This window comes from Rhipicephalus microplus, chromosome X (assembly GCF_043290135.1).
Source record: "Rhipicephalus microplus isolate Deutch F79 chromosome X, USDA_Rmic, whole genome shotgun sequence".
Classification (NCBI taxonomy): domain Eukaryota; kingdom Metazoa; phylum Arthropoda; class Arachnida; order Ixodida; family Ixodidae; genus Rhipicephalus; species Rhipicephalus microplus.
In genome coordinates, this window is record NC_134710.1 from 224,268,558 (window position 1) to 224,286,191 (window position 17,634).

Here is a 17,634-nt window from a genome sequence, read left to right on the forward strand (position 1 = left end):
AACTGCCCACGCTAACTGACGGTCGCTTGCTACAAATACGAAACTTTAAGGCCCAGCCACATGCACGCAATTTTCTAGCAACGACGACGGTATTTACTGTCACGAAGGACCATTCGTCGCTATCACGTCTCAGGTTTATGGACAACCAGAAAAAAATCGCTTGTCGACCAGAAAAGATTGTGACGGTTTCCCAACATGGTAGTACTCCGGATTTGTAATTTGCTCTTCCTGCTTGTTATCCGCTTCTAAAGCAACTTCTCACGTAGAGAGCGAGGTGGTAGCCGTATTTTGTCGTCGGTTTGTTTTGAGACTTCGGTGGTGAGCTTGCTGCAATGTTGCTTACTTGCTTAAATTTCATCGTCGTCCAGGTCCTCCTATTAGGTTGGCCGGAAGTTGGCAAAGTGCGTTTTAGCACGCGCTTCTGGGCCCCTCGAGATCACAGCAGATACCACTGTTGCGGTTAAAAGATTGCGAGGAAAGATAGCCCCAAAAGGTTTTTATGGTGTGCGTGGGCAACACAGGGACAGCTTGCAGAAGATAGCACCTAAAGATAAGTGAAGTGCGAAAAAGAAGCTGTTTTCAAACAGTGTACGCCTATGTCAATTGCGAAAGGCTAAGTGACCTAATTGATTTTTGCCTCGTGGCATTTTATGCTCATCCCGAAAAAATTTTCATAAAATTTGCCTTGCATAAAAACTAACACCCAATTTTGCTCAGATTAAAAAAAAAAAGTAGTTCACTACACGAATAAATACAGTAATTCAAACTTTATAGGACATGCAAAACTAGTTTGAATTATAATTGAATCAATGTTGATGCACTAGGTCCTTTAACTGCTTTGCAAAGTCTTACTGTACATAATATTTGATGTAAAATTTGCTCAGTCAGACATTACTTATCGATTTTATTTGGTGTTCATAAATGTGAAATGACACTGATTTGTTACTTGAGTTATTTTTCTGTTGCTCATAATTTAGGAATCTTCAGCCCTTTTTATCTCCTCAAACATGATTGCATCAAGAGCCTACTATATCCTACTCGACCCAACTCACTCTGAATGGGCAGAGGAGGCTTGATATCAGGGAACACAGGCTTTGTGTCCTGGCTTGGAGACAGGTATGGGGGCATGCCCGATGCTGGGGTCAGTGGTGGTGTGGGGTTGCCAGGAATGGGCGAGTGCTGGTAGTTCATGCTCCGCTGCTGTCAGTAGAACATAAAGAAAGCCCGTCAGCTGGTAATACATAGAAGTGTAAATAATGCACCAGGTTTGTGAAGAGAGCTAGACATAGCATTGAGCTGGAGTAGTTTTCGGTTGAGCATCTTTCAACTTGATTAACTGCACGCCTCCTATTAGTGCTGCACAAAAACTTGTTAGACCAGGGCGTTGACCACCCAAATAAAACTCGTGTTGGCACTAAAGGCATTAGTTACATGAGCAACCATACAGGAAATCCACTTTAATTACCTCATAATGCCATGATATCAGCTATTGATGCAAAGAAAATGTTGTAGTTTATTATATTATAAAGCAAGCTCTTATAATGATTGCTTTCAATTGTGTCAGCACCATTCTACCAGTGGGAAAGATATGGGATGGTCGTACCTGGAAGCCATGTGGTGCATACTGGCCACCCTGCATAAACTGCTGCTCATACTGTGTCTGTGGACCACCCATCGGCTGTTGGTAGTACTGTGCCCCCTGTGCACTGCCTGGGTAAGCAGCAGGAGTGGGCATACCCTGACCAGGGAGCCGACCTCGCAGAGGAGAGCTCTGGTGGTAAGCTGCCAGAGCTCCTTGGGAGGCCGGGGCACCATAGCCAGCTCCCTGCTGCTTGGCAAATGGCCCACCAGTTGCCCCTGGATACTGAGGCCCGTACTGCTGCTGCGGAGTGCCCATGTAACCCCCCTGCATGGGCCCTGCTGGGTACTGCTGTTGCTGTTGTTGCTGCTGTCGCTTGTGTGCCAGGTACTGCTGGGGGCTTGGGTACGGTCTGCCACGTGGCGGTGGCTGCTGCTGGTTGTAGAGAGGTCCACCTGCGCCACCAAGCTTGGAGGGTGCCCCAAGAGGCCCCATAGTTGGTCCCATCAGCCCTCCCATCTGGCCGGCTGCTGCAGCACCATGCGGAGGGCCCCGCTGTGGAGGTACACCATAGCCTCCACCAGAAAACTGCTGGTGGCCCCCCATCTGGAGCAGGTGAAAGCAAAGCATAATTTACATTGTGAGGAGGCATTCATCATTATAGATTGTCGAGCTAAAATGGCGCCACCTTCTCTAACACAAAGACTCACCTGTTATAATATAAGCCAAATATTATAGCATAACACACTTGGTCTGGAATTCACAATTAATCCTCTAAGTCAGCTAAAAATTACTTTCTCTTCTCTCGACAAATGACAATACAAGCTTGGAAATCACTCGTCACAGTCACTGCTCCAGACAATGGCTGATTTGAGCATGGCGGGCTCAGTGGTTCCTGGGACTGCCGCAAAAGGCCATGATTTGTTCACACGTGCCACACGCGCACATGCTGAAAAATACTTAAGGTCACAAGGCAGACGTGACAAATTTTCTTTCCCTGTGTCATCCCTCCATCCTTAGCTTCCAGAGCTTTCGTTGGGACGAGAGAAGAGAAAATGCAATTGCAGCGTGCGACAAATTTTCGTAACTCCACTCGTACTGGATAGATTCCAAAAATTTTTGCGGCAGTGAAATTGTGAGGCAATAAACTTCTTTAGTGAACTCATTCCAAGGCTGCCTGAAAATGTGTAGCCGGGTCCCTTCAAGATTAAGAATGAAAAGTAGGTGATTTTTTTTAACTCTTGATAATGCATCCCACAAAAGAACTAGTCGCACGTATCTATAGGCTGCCATAAAAACATTTAACGTAAAAGTATAATTTATTTGCATGTAGATGTTTACACTCAAGCTTTAGAGATAAGTTAGCACGAAGGGCAGCTTTATTTTTTCTATAGATAGGCCACAAACCACAGGAAAAGTCTGTGCTTGGTGTGTACCTGTCCATACTGTCCACCCATAACCTCTTGCTGCCGTTGCTCTTGGAGGGCAACCACACTAGCTGTGGCTGTAGCTGTAGCAGTAGCCGCAGCCACCAGGGCTGCTGTGCTGAGGGCTGATGGACCTGTCTGGAATTCACTTGCTGTGCCATGTCCAGCAGCTCCCATGGCGCCAGGCATGCCACCGGCCATGCCTGCAGGGTTCTGGCCATACCTAAGCAAACAGAATGTAAAAGAACTAAGCATTGTTGCTTTGAAAGCATTATTTTCCGGGAATTAGACAATAATATACCTTGCATATTAATTTGTTTCTCTAGCTTGATTTTATAAATGGGACCAATGTACCTTTCAGAAAAGTACCTGGTGGTAGTCAAGAAGTAGTGAAACAAGAATAATCACCCTGTGGCGAAGCCTTCGAACACTAGGTCGTCCTCTCCAGCGCCTTCTAGTGGGTCGCCCTTTTAGCAAAAAGAAGAGCAGCTCGTGCAGAGAGTCGGTACCCGCATTCACTGTCGCTGTCAAGCATCATCGACAAGTGTCCGCCAATAAACAACTCAACAATTTGGTGGAGAGTGCACCTTCGGTTAGCATTCGATGCCCTTGGAGCTTCGATCCCGTACCGTGCCTTATACCATGCACCAAGACGCCGCGCAGCAAACGCTTCCTCCTGCGCCGACACCACGTTCCGGTGTCCCTCGCATCCGCGACCCTCCTGTCTTCACCGGCGCGGATGGCACCGACGTCGAGGACTGGCTCGCTATGTACGAACGCGTCAGCGTCCCCAATCATTGGGACGAGGCAGGTAAACTCGGCAACCTGGTTTTCTACCTCGCGGGTGTGGCTGGCATGTGGTACAACAACCACGCATCCGATTTCCCCACTTGGTCCGCTTTTAAAACCGCCGTCGTCGACGTGTTCAACCGTCCTGCCGTTCACAAGCTGCGAGCCGAACAGCGCTTACGTAAACGAGCACAGCAGTCCGGTGAGTCCTTAACAAGTTATATAAAAGACATCCTTAACTTGTGCAAGAAAGTGGACGCGAGCATGTCAGAGGCTGACAGAATTACCCATGTTCTAAAATGCATCGCCGACGATGCCTTCACCATGCTCCTGGCCAAGAACCCTCGCACTGTGGCAGAGATCATTACACTATGCCAAAGTTACGAGGAGCTGTGGCGGCAGCGCTCGATGACCCGTCGACCACCCTCACGTGACGCTGATCTCTCGGCCCTGTCAACACTTCCTGACCACAACACCTTGCTCGCTGAAATCAAGTCATTCGTGCGTGAAAAAGTTGCCCGCCAGGTCTCTTTACTGGCTTTTGCTTCCCTGCAACGTGCTCAACAGCCGTCAAGCACACTTCTGCCTCCCCTCCGCCGAGCCATTCAGCAGGAAATCGCGGAGGTCGTTCCTGAATACGACCAGCTGCCTCCAGTATCTACACCACTCAGTTACGCCCAAGTTGTCGCCAGGCCACCCCCACCGATTCCTGTGACTCGCCCCCTTGGTTACATCGAAACCATCGCCAGGCCCCAGGCCTTCGGAGAAACTGTGCCGTCTACATATTCCAATGTCATCCACGTGCCCCGTGTGCCGCCCACAATGCAGCTATATCAGCAGCCGGCTCGCCCATCGCGTTTTTTGACATGGATGGGACCCGCGAACCGATGGCGCACTGCTGACAATCGCCCCATCTGCTTTGCTTGTGGTTGCGTCGGTCACGTAGCACGCTATTGCAATCATGTGCAGCAACCGCAGGTCGCCTCCAATTTTCCCAGCCAATCGAGCCGCTTTTATGACTAACCGGCGTCTCCGTCACCGTCGTCCCGCTCCATCTACCCGCTGTTCACATTCTGCGCGACGTTGCTCACTGTCGCCGATGCAGCCACGTCCACTAGAGGGTGACCAGAAAAACTAATCGTCGAAGTCCACGAGGCAAGGGCTGCGACGCTGTCTAACTGCGGAAGCCCTCAGGAAAGCCCATCGAACGTGATAGACGTGCTTGTGGATGGTGTTTGGGCATCTGCCCTTGTAGACACTGGAGCCGCCGTATCCGTCATGGACACAAAACTTAGCCGATTACTGCGCAAAGTGACCACGCCACTTTCCGGGCTCTCCCTCCGTACAGCCAGCGCCCAAAGCATTCACCCTACAGCGATGTGTACAGCCCGCCTCATGATTCAGGACGTGATGTATGCCGTTGAATTTATCATAATTCCTTCATGCTCTCACGACGTCATCCTAGGATGGTGTTTTCTCTCCCGCCACGACGCCGTCATTCATTGCGCACCAGCAGAAATAAAGCCGACACAATTCTCTTTGACGCCGGCTGACAGTCCATTTGCTGCAAGCAAGTTACTCGTCAGGGACGACACGCAAGTGCCTGCAAACTCGTCCGCGGCGGTGTCGGTCTACTGCGCAAGTCTTTTCGACACCGCTGCACTCCTCTCACCATCTCATCGTGTTTTCACCAGAAAAGGCTTGCTGGTTCCTTTCGCGACCGTGCAAGTCACTCACGGCAGCACCACTATTTTTTTTCTGAACTCATCCACGTACAGTGTTACGTTGGTGCGAGGGGAATGTCTTGGCAGCGTGGAACCCATCGAAGACGCACAAGTCATGGATCAACCTGATGACACGCACTGCCGAAGTTCCAATACGCTTAGTGCTGTTTCTACATCTGTTTCATCATCCGCTGATGTATTCGGTCCTTCCATTGCTGAAAACCTTACGCCGGTCCAGCGCTCCCAGCTTCTGGCCCTGTTAGAAAAATTCCGCTCTTCTTTCGATGTCGCTCAACCTTCTCTAGGCCGCACATCCACTGTTACGCATCGCATCGACAGAGGCGCAAAACCACCACTACGGCAACGTCTATATCGCGTATCTCCCACAGAACACCGTGTAAACAAAGAGCAAATGGACGACATGCTTCGCCGCGATGTTATTCGACCCTCTAACAGCCCCTGGGCGTCTCCTGTCGTTCTCGTCACGAAGAAGGACGGTTCTGTGCGGTTCTGTGTGGACTACCGACGCACAACAGGATCACTCGTAAGGACGTGTACCAGCTACCGCGTGTAGATGACGCGATTGACAGTCTGCAAGGAGCCGAATTCTTTTCATCTCTCGATTTGCGCTCAGAGTACTGGCAAGTACCTATGACGGAGGACGCTCGACTGAAGACCGCTTTTGTCACTCCCGACGACTTGTACAAATTTAACATCATGCCGTTTGGGCTGTGCAATGCGCCTGCCACCTTTGAGCGCATGATGGATACCGTTCTGCGTGACCTGAAATGCCACACGTGCCTGTGCTACCTCGATGACGTCGTCGTTTTCGCTCCGGACTTCTCCACGCATCTTAGACTACGACATCCGCGTGCTGTACCGTAACGGAAGGCAACATGCCGACGCCGACGCCCTGTCGCGCTCTCCCTTGCCTGACGACAATGCCCACGACTCAGCGTCTCACCTTGCCGTTTCTTCCATTAGCATTCATGCCGTTGCTACTGAACAGCGCAAGGATCAATGGATTGCCTCACTGATAGACTTGCTGACTGATCCATCCACTCCATCCACTCGCGCGTTGCGTCGTCAAGCCCACCATTTCGCCATTCGCGATGACCTTCTCCACCGACCCAATTACAATGGTGACGGCCGCCAGTGGCTACTAGTCATACCCCACAGTCTGCGCTGTGACATATGCGAATTATTTCATTCTGATCCGCAATGTGTGCACTGCGGGGTATCGAAGACTTACCACCACATTCCCCAACGGTACTTTTGGCACGGCATGTACCGCTACGTGCCGAAATTCGTTCGCTTCTGCATAGAATGTCAGCGCCGCAAAACTTCAACGCACCTGTCGCCGGTAGGTCTGCAACCTCTACCTTGCCCTGCCAGGCCGTTTGGGCACGTTGGCATCGATTTGTAAGGGCCACTTCCACTAACGTCGGCTGGTAACCGCTGGGCCATAGTTGCTGTGGACCACCTCACACGATACGCCGAAACTGCCACTCTACCCGCGGCTACAGCGAGCGATGTGGCCTCCTTCCTGCTGCAACAATTCATGCTGCGACACGGTCCACCTCAGGAACTGCTCAGTGATCGAGGCCGCGTCTTCCTGTCTGAAGTCGTCGAAGCCATTCTCAAAGAGTGCAATGTTGTTCACCGCAAAACTGCTGCTTAACACCCGCAGACGAATGGCCTCACTGAACGCTTCAACCGTACGCTCGGCGACATGCTCTCCAAGTACGTCGCCGCCGATTACACAAATTGGGATGCCATTCTACCCTTCGTCACCTACGCATATAACACAGCCCCTCAGAGCACTACTGGTTTTTCACCTTTCTTTTTATTTTATGGAAGGCACCCGTCGCACACCATCGACACTATACTTCCGTACAAGCCAGACCCGTGCGAGTGGGCGCCTATTTCTGCTACAGCCAAGATTGCTAAAGAGTGTCGAGAGCTTGCAAGGACCTTTACAGCGCATGATCAAGAGCGGCAAAAGGGCATTCGCGCTGAAACCAGCACTACTGCGCCCACGTTCCTCCCTGGAGCGCTCGCGGGGCTCTCGATCCCTACCACTTCAGCTGGCCTATCTTCAAAACTATTGCCCAAATACGAAGGCCCCTACCGAGTCGTCGAACGCACTTCCCCTGTAAATTACTTGATCGAACCCATCGAACCATCTTCGGACATGCGCCGTCAAGGGCGCGACATTGTCAATGTGGAGCGCCTCAAAGCCTACCACGACCCGCTCATAGTAACCAACTGTTAGGTCGGCAGGCAACTCCCTCTTCGTACCCAGGGTAGTTGTGGCGAAGCCTTCGAACAGTGGGTCGTCCTCTCCAGCGCCTTCTAGTGAGTCGCCCTTTTAGCAAAAAGAAAAGCAGCTTGTGCAGAGAGTCGGTACCCGCATTGACTGTCTGTGTCAAGCATCATCGACAAGTGTCCGCCAATGAACGTCTCAACAACCCTATTATGTCTTTTGTACTGTTCTAAAAAAAAAAACTCTTCGATGAGAAGCAGCTTGCAAGCACCATTATTGAACTTTGAAGGGAAACTTCGCATGATAATAACAAGCTGCTGGCTACAGCGAAAAAGCACAGATGAAACCATGAGACACCCTTCTTAGCATCAAATTCCTAAACAGGTCAAGCATATCCTGAGAAGTTGAAATTTCGGATTAATGAAGAGCCATAAGTGAAGAGCCACATTTCACATAATGAAGAGCCACATTTCCCACCAATGTTTGTCGCACCAAGAGATTTTTGAAGATGCAGAATGGAAGAACGAGCCTAAATGTAAAGACCTCCCACAGAGATGATATCCAACTACAGCTTTTATTGATTGGCTTCAATCTGTTTTTGCAGTGAAATGTGGTAAAGTAGGAAAAAAACTAGCCATAGACATAAGTTGCAAGAAAAAACATTCAATTGAGATCAAGTGATATGGATTCTAAAGGAATCGGCAAGAATTAGTGTTAGCAAAAGAGCGAGTGATGAAGTACATGAGTGAAACCCTTTCCAGTTAACCACATGGCCACAACATCTAGCAGTGTACTCAATGTGGTACAGAGTCACTTAATATTAATTCTCACTTGAAAACAACATCTCACAGATGTCCATAAAACAAATATTTTTATTTAAGTGAACAGGACCCATATAACAAAGATTCTTTTTGCTTGACTCTTCCTTTCTAATTATGTACCCTAATTACCAACCAAATAGGGCACAGCTCGGATATGAGACTGCAGGAAAAAAGGAAGAGATGTAGATTTGTTAAGAGTACCAGTTATACATCAATGGCATTCTTGATAACTGAGATACACATACGGCTATGTTATGGCTAAAGCTGAGACGTACTGACAGTCTTTAAAAGCGTGAAAAGCCAGTGGCAAGCAAGTCTTACCCAGCATATGCATTAGGAGGTTGTCGCGAAGGTGGCACAGGTGAGTAGCCTTTATTAGGGCCCAGTGGTGAACCCGACGGGTAGCCAGAAGGGGCGTATGGGCCCCCCTTAGCCTGGGGGGGCCCAGGCGTGTACGGCGCTGCGCTCTGCGTGGTGGACGTCACTCCCCACACTGTGGTCACTACTGACAGCTGCTGCTGCTGGCTCACGGGGCCCCCCCCGCTTTGCCAGCCCATGCCTGACATGCCTCCGGCATCACTGCACAGGACAACAATGCAACAGTCACAAACTCAAAGCCCGAGCATTATTGTATAACTACGACGTATGCCCTAGTAAAGGGCTCCAGACATTTTTCAACGTGTACTGAACACTCAGATCCAGCACTTCAGCATACCAGCTAAAGAAACTGGACATGTTTCATCAATCCCAGCATCAAGAGCCCACAGCCAATGAGTCATCACATTGAGGCCCAGAGAAATAGAACAACAGAAATGACAACTACTCACAGCCATTTTTTTTTTCTCTTCTAAAATTGGCACCTTCCACGACTCATGCAAGTCTACTGATGCTGAATATATGGCGAGGTTGTGTAAATACGTGTTGTTAATAATTACTTAATTTAAAAATGTAGCATTTTCTGAAACTTCCTTTTATACAAATTAGATAATGAATGAACTTTATAAGGAACTGAAAACACTTTCTTAAAGACAGTTTGTACTGGGGAGCCCCTATCAAAGATATGGCTTGCATAAGATTTAACAATTATGTGGACATTTGCCCCTCGGAACAACATAATCAAGCAAGCCTTCAAAAATGAAGGAAACATGACAATATGTTAATACAAATAGGACGGCATAGAGGCTTTCAGAAATTTTTAAAGACTATTGAGATATTAAGATGTCAACTTTCATCACTAGCACAGGTTAAAAAATATAACAAAGCCAACCATAACCAACCAGAAAATGACGACCTGCAGACTTTACACTATGATCTCATTAACGGGACCCTGAAACGGTTCTGATTATTTTCATTTTGTACAAACACACTGGGCCTGTAGACTAAGTCCCATGGTTCAATTACAAATTAATTTCAGCTCTCCATATAAACTGTATCATTTATTGCAACGCATTAAAGCTGCGAATCGTTGGGACTCGGCCAAACATGTTTTCAGCCGCCCATCCACAGAGCGACATTTTCTGCCCCATTCACTGTGGCTGCTGATCTGATTGGCTGTGGGACGTGCGGCACACGCCCCATGAATGCGGATCTTAGCTCCGAGTGCTCGAAGGAAGAGTTGGGGTAGTTGAGGGTGAAAGGCATAATGGAGGAGGAGGGTACCTACTTATTACTCGTAGCTCCATTAATAAGAAGTGCTTTGATGGAATTCTGGTGCAAATGATTTGCTTCAGTATTGGTATAATCCAAAACAAAATATGAGAAAATCTTTTCAGGGCTCTTTAAGAAGACTCCTAATTTTCCTAAACATTTTACTAACACAACACAATTATTACATCACATTTTGATGTTGTTTTGCTGCAAAGCATTAGTGTAGGAAACTCAGAAATTGACACATTTATCAATTCCTCAAAATTCAGCACACACGTACACAGTTATGTTTTAAAGATAGCTTGAATTTAACACCTTATGGCAAAGTACTGTAGCTTTTTACCATAACATGGTACTTGTTACTAACCAATGTTACCACTCAATGTGTGTCTAAATTAAAACATCTAAAATAAAAGCTCATTAATTCAAACTGACGGCTTGGCCACAACAAAGCCCTGTATATTCCTCGTAAACTATGTTTACAGCACAACACTTGAAACACGGACACTTGGAAGGAGAAAAGGAAAATCAATAAAAATCAGTTTAGAGTCAGAGCCATTTTTTCTTTTGCTCCTTCCTTTGTGTTCGTGGTTATACTGTTGCGGTCTAAACCAGGTTCAGATTAAATCCCAACCATCTAGCACGTCGGTATTCACAAAGAGTAATTCGAACTGGGAGCCCCTGGTTTTCATCGCTCCTTGTAGATGACAGCCCTCAGTGATCACAATGTGTAGCAATAACAAGCCAAACTAAATTCACTAGAGATGAAAATGAAACAGCAACATTTCTCAGAAGATGACAACTCTGAGGCTGCACTGGAGCTCTTGGACAAGATGCAAACGATGCTATGGAGTTGCATCAGAAGAAATGCAAGCCAATGCAAATTACTCATTACTTTCAAATTCGACTATGATAACTTTACCATGTGAATATATGAAGTGTAAATAGCATCATGTATTCCAGATCAATGCTTACTGCTTATATGAATACATGTCAGTGCTTGTTTTTGCCGTATTGACTCATCAATTAGCTCTGCTCGCAGTAGGAGCTCCATGAATTTATTCATGAAATCACTAGCTAGAAGGGTGTGGTAGCGCCTAGTTCGCGATATCGAGTCCAGAGGTAGCTTATTTGAGTTCTGCCCATGCTGTGGGGTGCAATATCCTTTCATACTAGCGCACACCCGCTAATTCAAAATATGCTTGATTCTCACAATCTTACAGTGCCATTTAAGTTCAAATTAACGAGCTAAACCTACGATCCTTTACTGCAGATTCAGCTGTAGTGGCTGTAACCATACACGAAACACAATTCAAACATATTTCCACCAGCAAAACACCTCGGCTAAAGCACAGACAGTGCTACTTGACTGATATATGCGGCTTATTATGAAATTCATACACACAACATGAATATCAGGGAAGAAACATTTACCAATGCAAAATTTAAAAGTTAAGCTTTTGATAGTGCAATTCCCAATGCTGAATGGCTGCTACCATGGCTAATTCAACAGCTAACTGGCTGAGAAAGAGAAATGCCTAAATAATAGAAACAACATGGTGAAACTATGTGGTATGCCACAAAAACACTGCAGTAAATATATGCTACTCCAGTATATCATAAATTTCACACATACAATGGACAGCCAGGTAATTCAATGTCAAGATCAGTTAGTGGGGAAGAACACATTCGATTGGCCAATAGCTTCATTTGAAGTAATAATGCAGTGAAATATGTCAATTAATGTAACTGCAATGTAAAAATAATACAATTATGTAGCTCCTTCCGGACGTAGCTGAATACCTATCCAGATTAGACCTTAAGCTGTACTCAACTACGGCCTCTGCCAGCAAAAACCTTATGTATATGTATCACACACAAATGTTTATAGCTGCAAAACGAGTGTGAAGTACAAAAGTGTGCATCAGTATAACAGGCAGCAACAATTGAAACAATTGACAATGCACTCGAGTGAATTGAGATGTCTGGTGAGAAGCAATTGAAGGAAGACGGCGTCTTTTGATCATACAAGTGCTCCCATTACTACAACGTAGTGCACGTATAAGCTTGCAGCATCACAATTTCTTCCTATGTCCACAAGGGCGGACATCTGGGCACGTTGGTATTCCATGTTTATGAACGGTAAGAGCGCATTGACAACGAAGACACAATGAAGGCAAGTGTGTGTGTGCCTCCATTGTGTCTTTGTTTTCAGTGCACTCTTAACGTTTATATCCCATGAGGGAATGTTGCCACATGCATAATCGGCCCCAAATGCTGCAATATAATAACCATGAAAGCATAGTCTCGACTGAAGCTACAAGCATGAGCCCACAGGCGTCGAAGTCTCGGGGAGGGGGGGTTCAATTTCGCATGCGCATACATAGATGAAACCGGAACACCTACCTTCCCCTCACCCTCGAAATAATATTCCGGTTGCGTCCATGCACAAGCCCAACAAAACCAAAAAAAAATGCAGCATATAGGTTCACGTAACGAATGCGCGCAATGAATATAAACAAATTAAAGCGGCGCTTTTCGCTGCAGCTTTCAAAGTGCGCTCACAGACGCTTCGTCGGTGTACCACGCCGCACATCCATCGTCGATGGAGCACCAACCGATCTCGAAGCGGACGCTTACAAAAGTCGATGCAGTTCTGTACTGCCGCACACAGTGCCGAAAAGAAAGAGACGTACTACCGTGACGACATAAACGTCGATTGTACTGGTGCAAGAACTGTCGTCAAGAAATATTGTGAGCGATATCAACATTGTTAAATATCCAATCACAGACGTAACACTGGAGCCCTGCGCAGTAAGGCAATTTATAACTGAGTCACGTGGCCGTTTTCGACTGCGATCGAAAGTACCCTTGTGAACACAGTTGACGTCGTGCAACAAGTTTGGGCGACCAAGTTCCCCAGCAGAGGTAAGCTCCATGGCATGAGCAGATCAGACGAACCTAGACGTTTTCGCGTCCCTTCTCGAACCGGGAGCGCTCGGCTGGTGAACTCGCTTTCAAAACATTTCCCCATTAAATTCGAGACGAAACAAGCATCAGCTTTAGCACACAAGGTTTTGTGTAAGCGGCTTTACCTTGCGAAAAGTACTGTCATGCGCGATCGTTACAATGTGGCAACGAGCGTATAGAAATAAAGAATATCAAACAAGCATGCTTTCACGACACTGAAAAAAGAATAAAAAAAAAAAAGGGGGGGGGGGGGAATGCTCGGCGGTTTTAAATTTGAACGCGTGTTTCCGTGAAGTTACGGAAATAGCTTACGAAAGTGAAACTAAAGAGCGCGACTCAATCTGCTTCTGAGCGCAGTTACACGTCCCCTCACGCTAACTTTTACTAGTTGCGAGTCTAAGAAAAAAAAAAAGAACCTCTCAAGACTTGTGCGCGTAAGTGCCACCATCCTCAAAATAAAGTACCACGCAAACCAGAGCACTAGCGATGAAAAAGAAACAATCACGCACATGGCAGTGCGAGGCTACTTTACGAGAAAACAAGTCCGATCAGCAGCCAACTTCAAAACGTCGCGGGTCGGCGCACACGCCGGCCAGAGCAGCGCAGCTCGAAAAGCAGCGTACAGGAAAGTTTCGTCGGTTCATCAAAGGTAGAACACACGCGCAATAACCCATACGAACATAAACTACGCTGGGGAAGCAGTAAGATAGGAGCGCCGAAAAAAAAAAAGGGGGATTCAAAAGTTTGTATGAGTCATACTACGCAATGACAAACTTCGGCGTCCGCAGGTATTACTCCGGTGTAGACCGAAACGGTGCCGCAGTAACTGTTGCCGCACGCGACAGCAGAAACAAAGACAGGCCGATCGTGCACAGTCGTTACAGGATTGGCTTGTCGGATTCTGATCTGCGCTAACGGCGCTAAAACAGCCAGAGGAACAGTATCCGAAAACCACGGCGCCGATCACGTTTTGTTCCATATGATCGGCCAGACCCTCATTCACGTTAGCGCTCGCGGCTTGCCGCGCGCTCTCGGCACATTTTGCACTGCAAGAAAGAGATGCTTACCTTCCGGAAAGCGTTTGTCCATCGCAGTAAACATCAGCCACAATTTCAAGTTGGGTCATGGGCGTGATAGAGCACATGATTTCGCGTGGAAACCCATATAAAACGCAATCACACACGCACGCACACACCACACATTCACGCCATTGTTAGAGGATGGCTACCACTCGCTCAGACGGGCGCGAGTGCGCATGCCCGGAAGCGGCGTGACGTCACGCGCGGAGCAGTCCATGCCAACCGAGCAGCTGGCGGCCGCTCGCAGTTGGCAAAGCCGCCGGGACTGGCAGCGCGACTGCGCTCAAGCGTCGAGGACGACCTTACACGGGCGCGCAAAAGGCGGAAAATCAATATCTGCTGCACACATACACGGAAGTCCTTGAAAATCCCTTTGTCTCTGCTGCAGCCGTCGCAGAGTATGCTGGCCGCGAAGTGAAATCGACCACTAGGATGGCCGGCGCTACTAGGTTGCCGTCTGAACCCACGCACGGCCGAATGCCAGAAGGGCGTGTTTGTGTGAATTGTGCGCGATAGCGAATAATATTGCTAAAGCCATAGAAATTGCACGTTTGCTTGCACCGATCAAGCACAGTGCGACGTGGCTAGCTCCCCCCCCCCCCTTTCCCCTTCAAAATTCGCAAATGCCGCGCCGCTGAGTGAACGCAAATAAACGTACTCCTCCGCTGAACGTGAAAATAGACACGTCCACTGCTGTTTCCATTCCCTCATAGATGGCGCTGGCAATGGCGCAACGCTCGCCTTCCTCGGAGGTCGTCGTCTGCTCTTCATGAGCGTTATTTTTTTTGGCATTCGCGTTGCAACTTTGGCACTTGGGACGCTTGACTGTTCGGCATTTATAGTTAGCATGAATTAGAGTCATGACAAGCGATTGCAGTTTTGATGAAGCGTTAGTTATGCATGTAATAGAATAAGCGTATGGCACACTTGTAAAGTTCCAAACAAACAAATTTACGCACATTTCCCCTAAATCAATGTTCATAACCTCGATAGTGTTTATGCAGGTAAGCTAATTGCCTTGAGTACAAAAAAGCAGGAGTTTCAGACACACAGACGAATATATTTAAAACCAAGGTGTGTGTACGTTTGGAAACAGAACCTAGTCTAACGCACGGGTGGTTACAGAGGTTGGGGGGGGGGGACCCCCTTTGGCTAACTTTTTTTTAATACATACCCTGAAGTATAGGAACTAGGAGGTACTCCGATAAGCTGAGCTACCCTTGCCCCCTCGGAGCTGTGTGCATCACCATGTTTCCGCTAGCATGTTGTACATTTATGTGTGAACGAAAAGTGCGAAGAACCAAGGAATAACGAACAAGCGGCGGCTGCACAAAACTTGGTACACAAGGTCAAAAGCAGAGTGAGCGGGGAGGGGGCAATGGTGGTGGTGGTGGTAGTGGTTAGAAGATGAGAAAAGGCACCTAATTTCTGCAACCCGGTCGGAAGCACGTCGCAGTGCCTAGGGGCAATGCGAGGAAGAACCAGTACGTTAGTACGCGAGCGGCTTCTTGAGCGCTCTCTCTCGCTCATAAATCGCTCAAAACCTTTCAAAACCTCGCCGGCAGAGGTAGCGCAAAAACGAAGAGCCGCGGCGCTTTTCCTAGTACACCCAGCCGTGCTCCGAAAGAAGACGGAGACATGAGAGAGAGAGTGTAGAGAGAGCACGGAGCGCATGCGCACCCGCGAACGCTATCGTGTCGTCTGCTACACAAGCGGGACTACTTGTTTATCGCGGACTGATGCTAATGCACTCCGGCCGAGCTCGTCTGCTTCGCAGTTATTGGGTTCTTCGCTCCCCTCTGGTCACTCTGCTTCCTCTCCCGATTCGCCGGTTCAATGCCGCTCTCACCCACACGTCGTTCGCCTGTGCAGGGCAGGTCTCTCGTCAAAAAAGAATGAACAAAGCTGTTAGCATCGCCCCGCAAGCCCTCGCTCCGCGGTTTACTTAGCGGGATCGCGCACTACTGGCGGTCGTACAGGGAGGCAGCGGCTAGCCTTGGCACCGTCGCTGCAACAGCCGGCGTAGCCAAGTGAAACTCGATGGGAGGAAACCGAGTACTCCTCCCCTCGTTTCGTCGCTCGCTTTCTTACGATTTTGTGCGTGGGTGTCTTTGTTTTCCAGATTGCACGAGCACCAAAAAAAAAAAAAAAAAAAAACGGGCACATAGACATCGTATTTCGCCACTTGGACAATTTGCCCTAGAATTCTTTGCAATGACCTTCCATACTGATTTTTGAATGCCGAGATAGTGATTTGAAGTTTGTGCCAGCTACAACTAAATCCTCTTCTTTTGTTCTCATATACACATTCTTTTCTCTTCTTCCAGCAGTAAAGGATCACCTGAGAACTGGCAGCTCTTGCCGAACGATGCACAATACATACCGCGCGGTAGAAGCAAATCTAAAAAAAAAAAAAAAACGTGGAGAAAAAGGGGTATCAAACATGGAAGCCATCGCAGCGAAATTGCCACGCCAACTGTCATAACACAGAATACATATATATATATATATCGCTGCCAAACCATCAACGTGTACTCGCGTGCAGTTGTTTATGTCAGCAGTGCCTTTCCGATATTCCTTAAGTCAATGCTGTCCTGGCTATGATTTCTGTTGGCCCTGCTTTTAGCTCTCAGCCATTCTCACAACACCACTTCGGCCTTTGTTTTTTTCTTTCATTCCTGATTCACAATGACGAATATATAAACAAAAATGACGCTGAAAGGCAATAAGAACTGCCCGGTGCAGATTTTCGGCCTATATCACCACTTGGCAGAAAGCGACGACCCAAATAACTAAATCATACAGCCACTTGGACAGATGCTTTGAATGAGCAGGAGAATGAACCTGCGTCTACTGTTGCAGTCTTACCAAGCTGACAGAATTTCCTCTACAGGGATATTTGACATATGTTTTGGAAGAAGGAAAAAAACCGGGCGAAATTGAAGTGAATTTAGCGTACGACGTGAATGAAAGAAACACGGTACCCTAAACATGGCATACAGTGCTGGCATGGCGGTATGGGTAAAATTTCCATCTCAGGTGCCGAAAATCATTGCATCTGCGTGTGACCCGATTGCGATGCAGCGTAGCGAAAGCATCTAGAAAAGCAAACGACAGCGTGCGTAGGAAGTAATAGATGTCCTCTCGACTCGTTAGTATATTTCCGCAAATTTATCCGCCAAATATCAATTTCCAATGGGCGGATAAAAGTGAGCGCAAGAAATCTTGGCAGCTTGCTGTTAAACCTTGTTCTGCGTGCCCAGCAGCCTATGCAAGCGTGTGCTTTCTGCGATTGCGAGGGGCGTAAGTACAGTTGTTTTAATATATGCAGA

At 47.7% G+C, this 17,634-nt stretch overlaps 1 protein-coding gene across 6 annotated transcripts in view; it reads right to left on the bottom strand.

The window, feature by feature from the left end:
* The window catches only part of tna (Zinc finger MIZ domain-containing protein tonalli), a 318,898-nt gene that overhangs the window by 43,290 nt on the left and 257,974 nt on the right, over positions 1 to 17,634 (bottom strand). For 3 of the 6 annotated variants that reach the window (XM_075878705.1, XM_075878703.1, XM_075878701.1), the window contains 4 exons: positions 8,928 to 9,185; positions 3,016 to 3,229; positions 1,604 to 2,185; positions 1,053 to 1,200 (listed from right to left, as the gene is read on the bottom strand). In XM_075878705.1, the coding sequence (XP_075734820.1) occupies positions 1,053 to 1,200; positions 1,604 to 2,185; positions 3,016 to 3,229; positions 8,928 to 9,185 (1,202 nt within the window). Of the gene's footprint in view, positions 1 to 1,052; positions 1,201 to 1,603; positions 2,186 to 3,015; positions 3,230 to 8,927; positions 9,186 to 12,818; positions 13,445 to 14,290; positions 14,794 to 17,634 lie in introns of those variants that run through there. The other 3 variants (XM_037435644.2, XM_075878706.1, XM_075878702.1) reach the window with 3 other exon arrangements.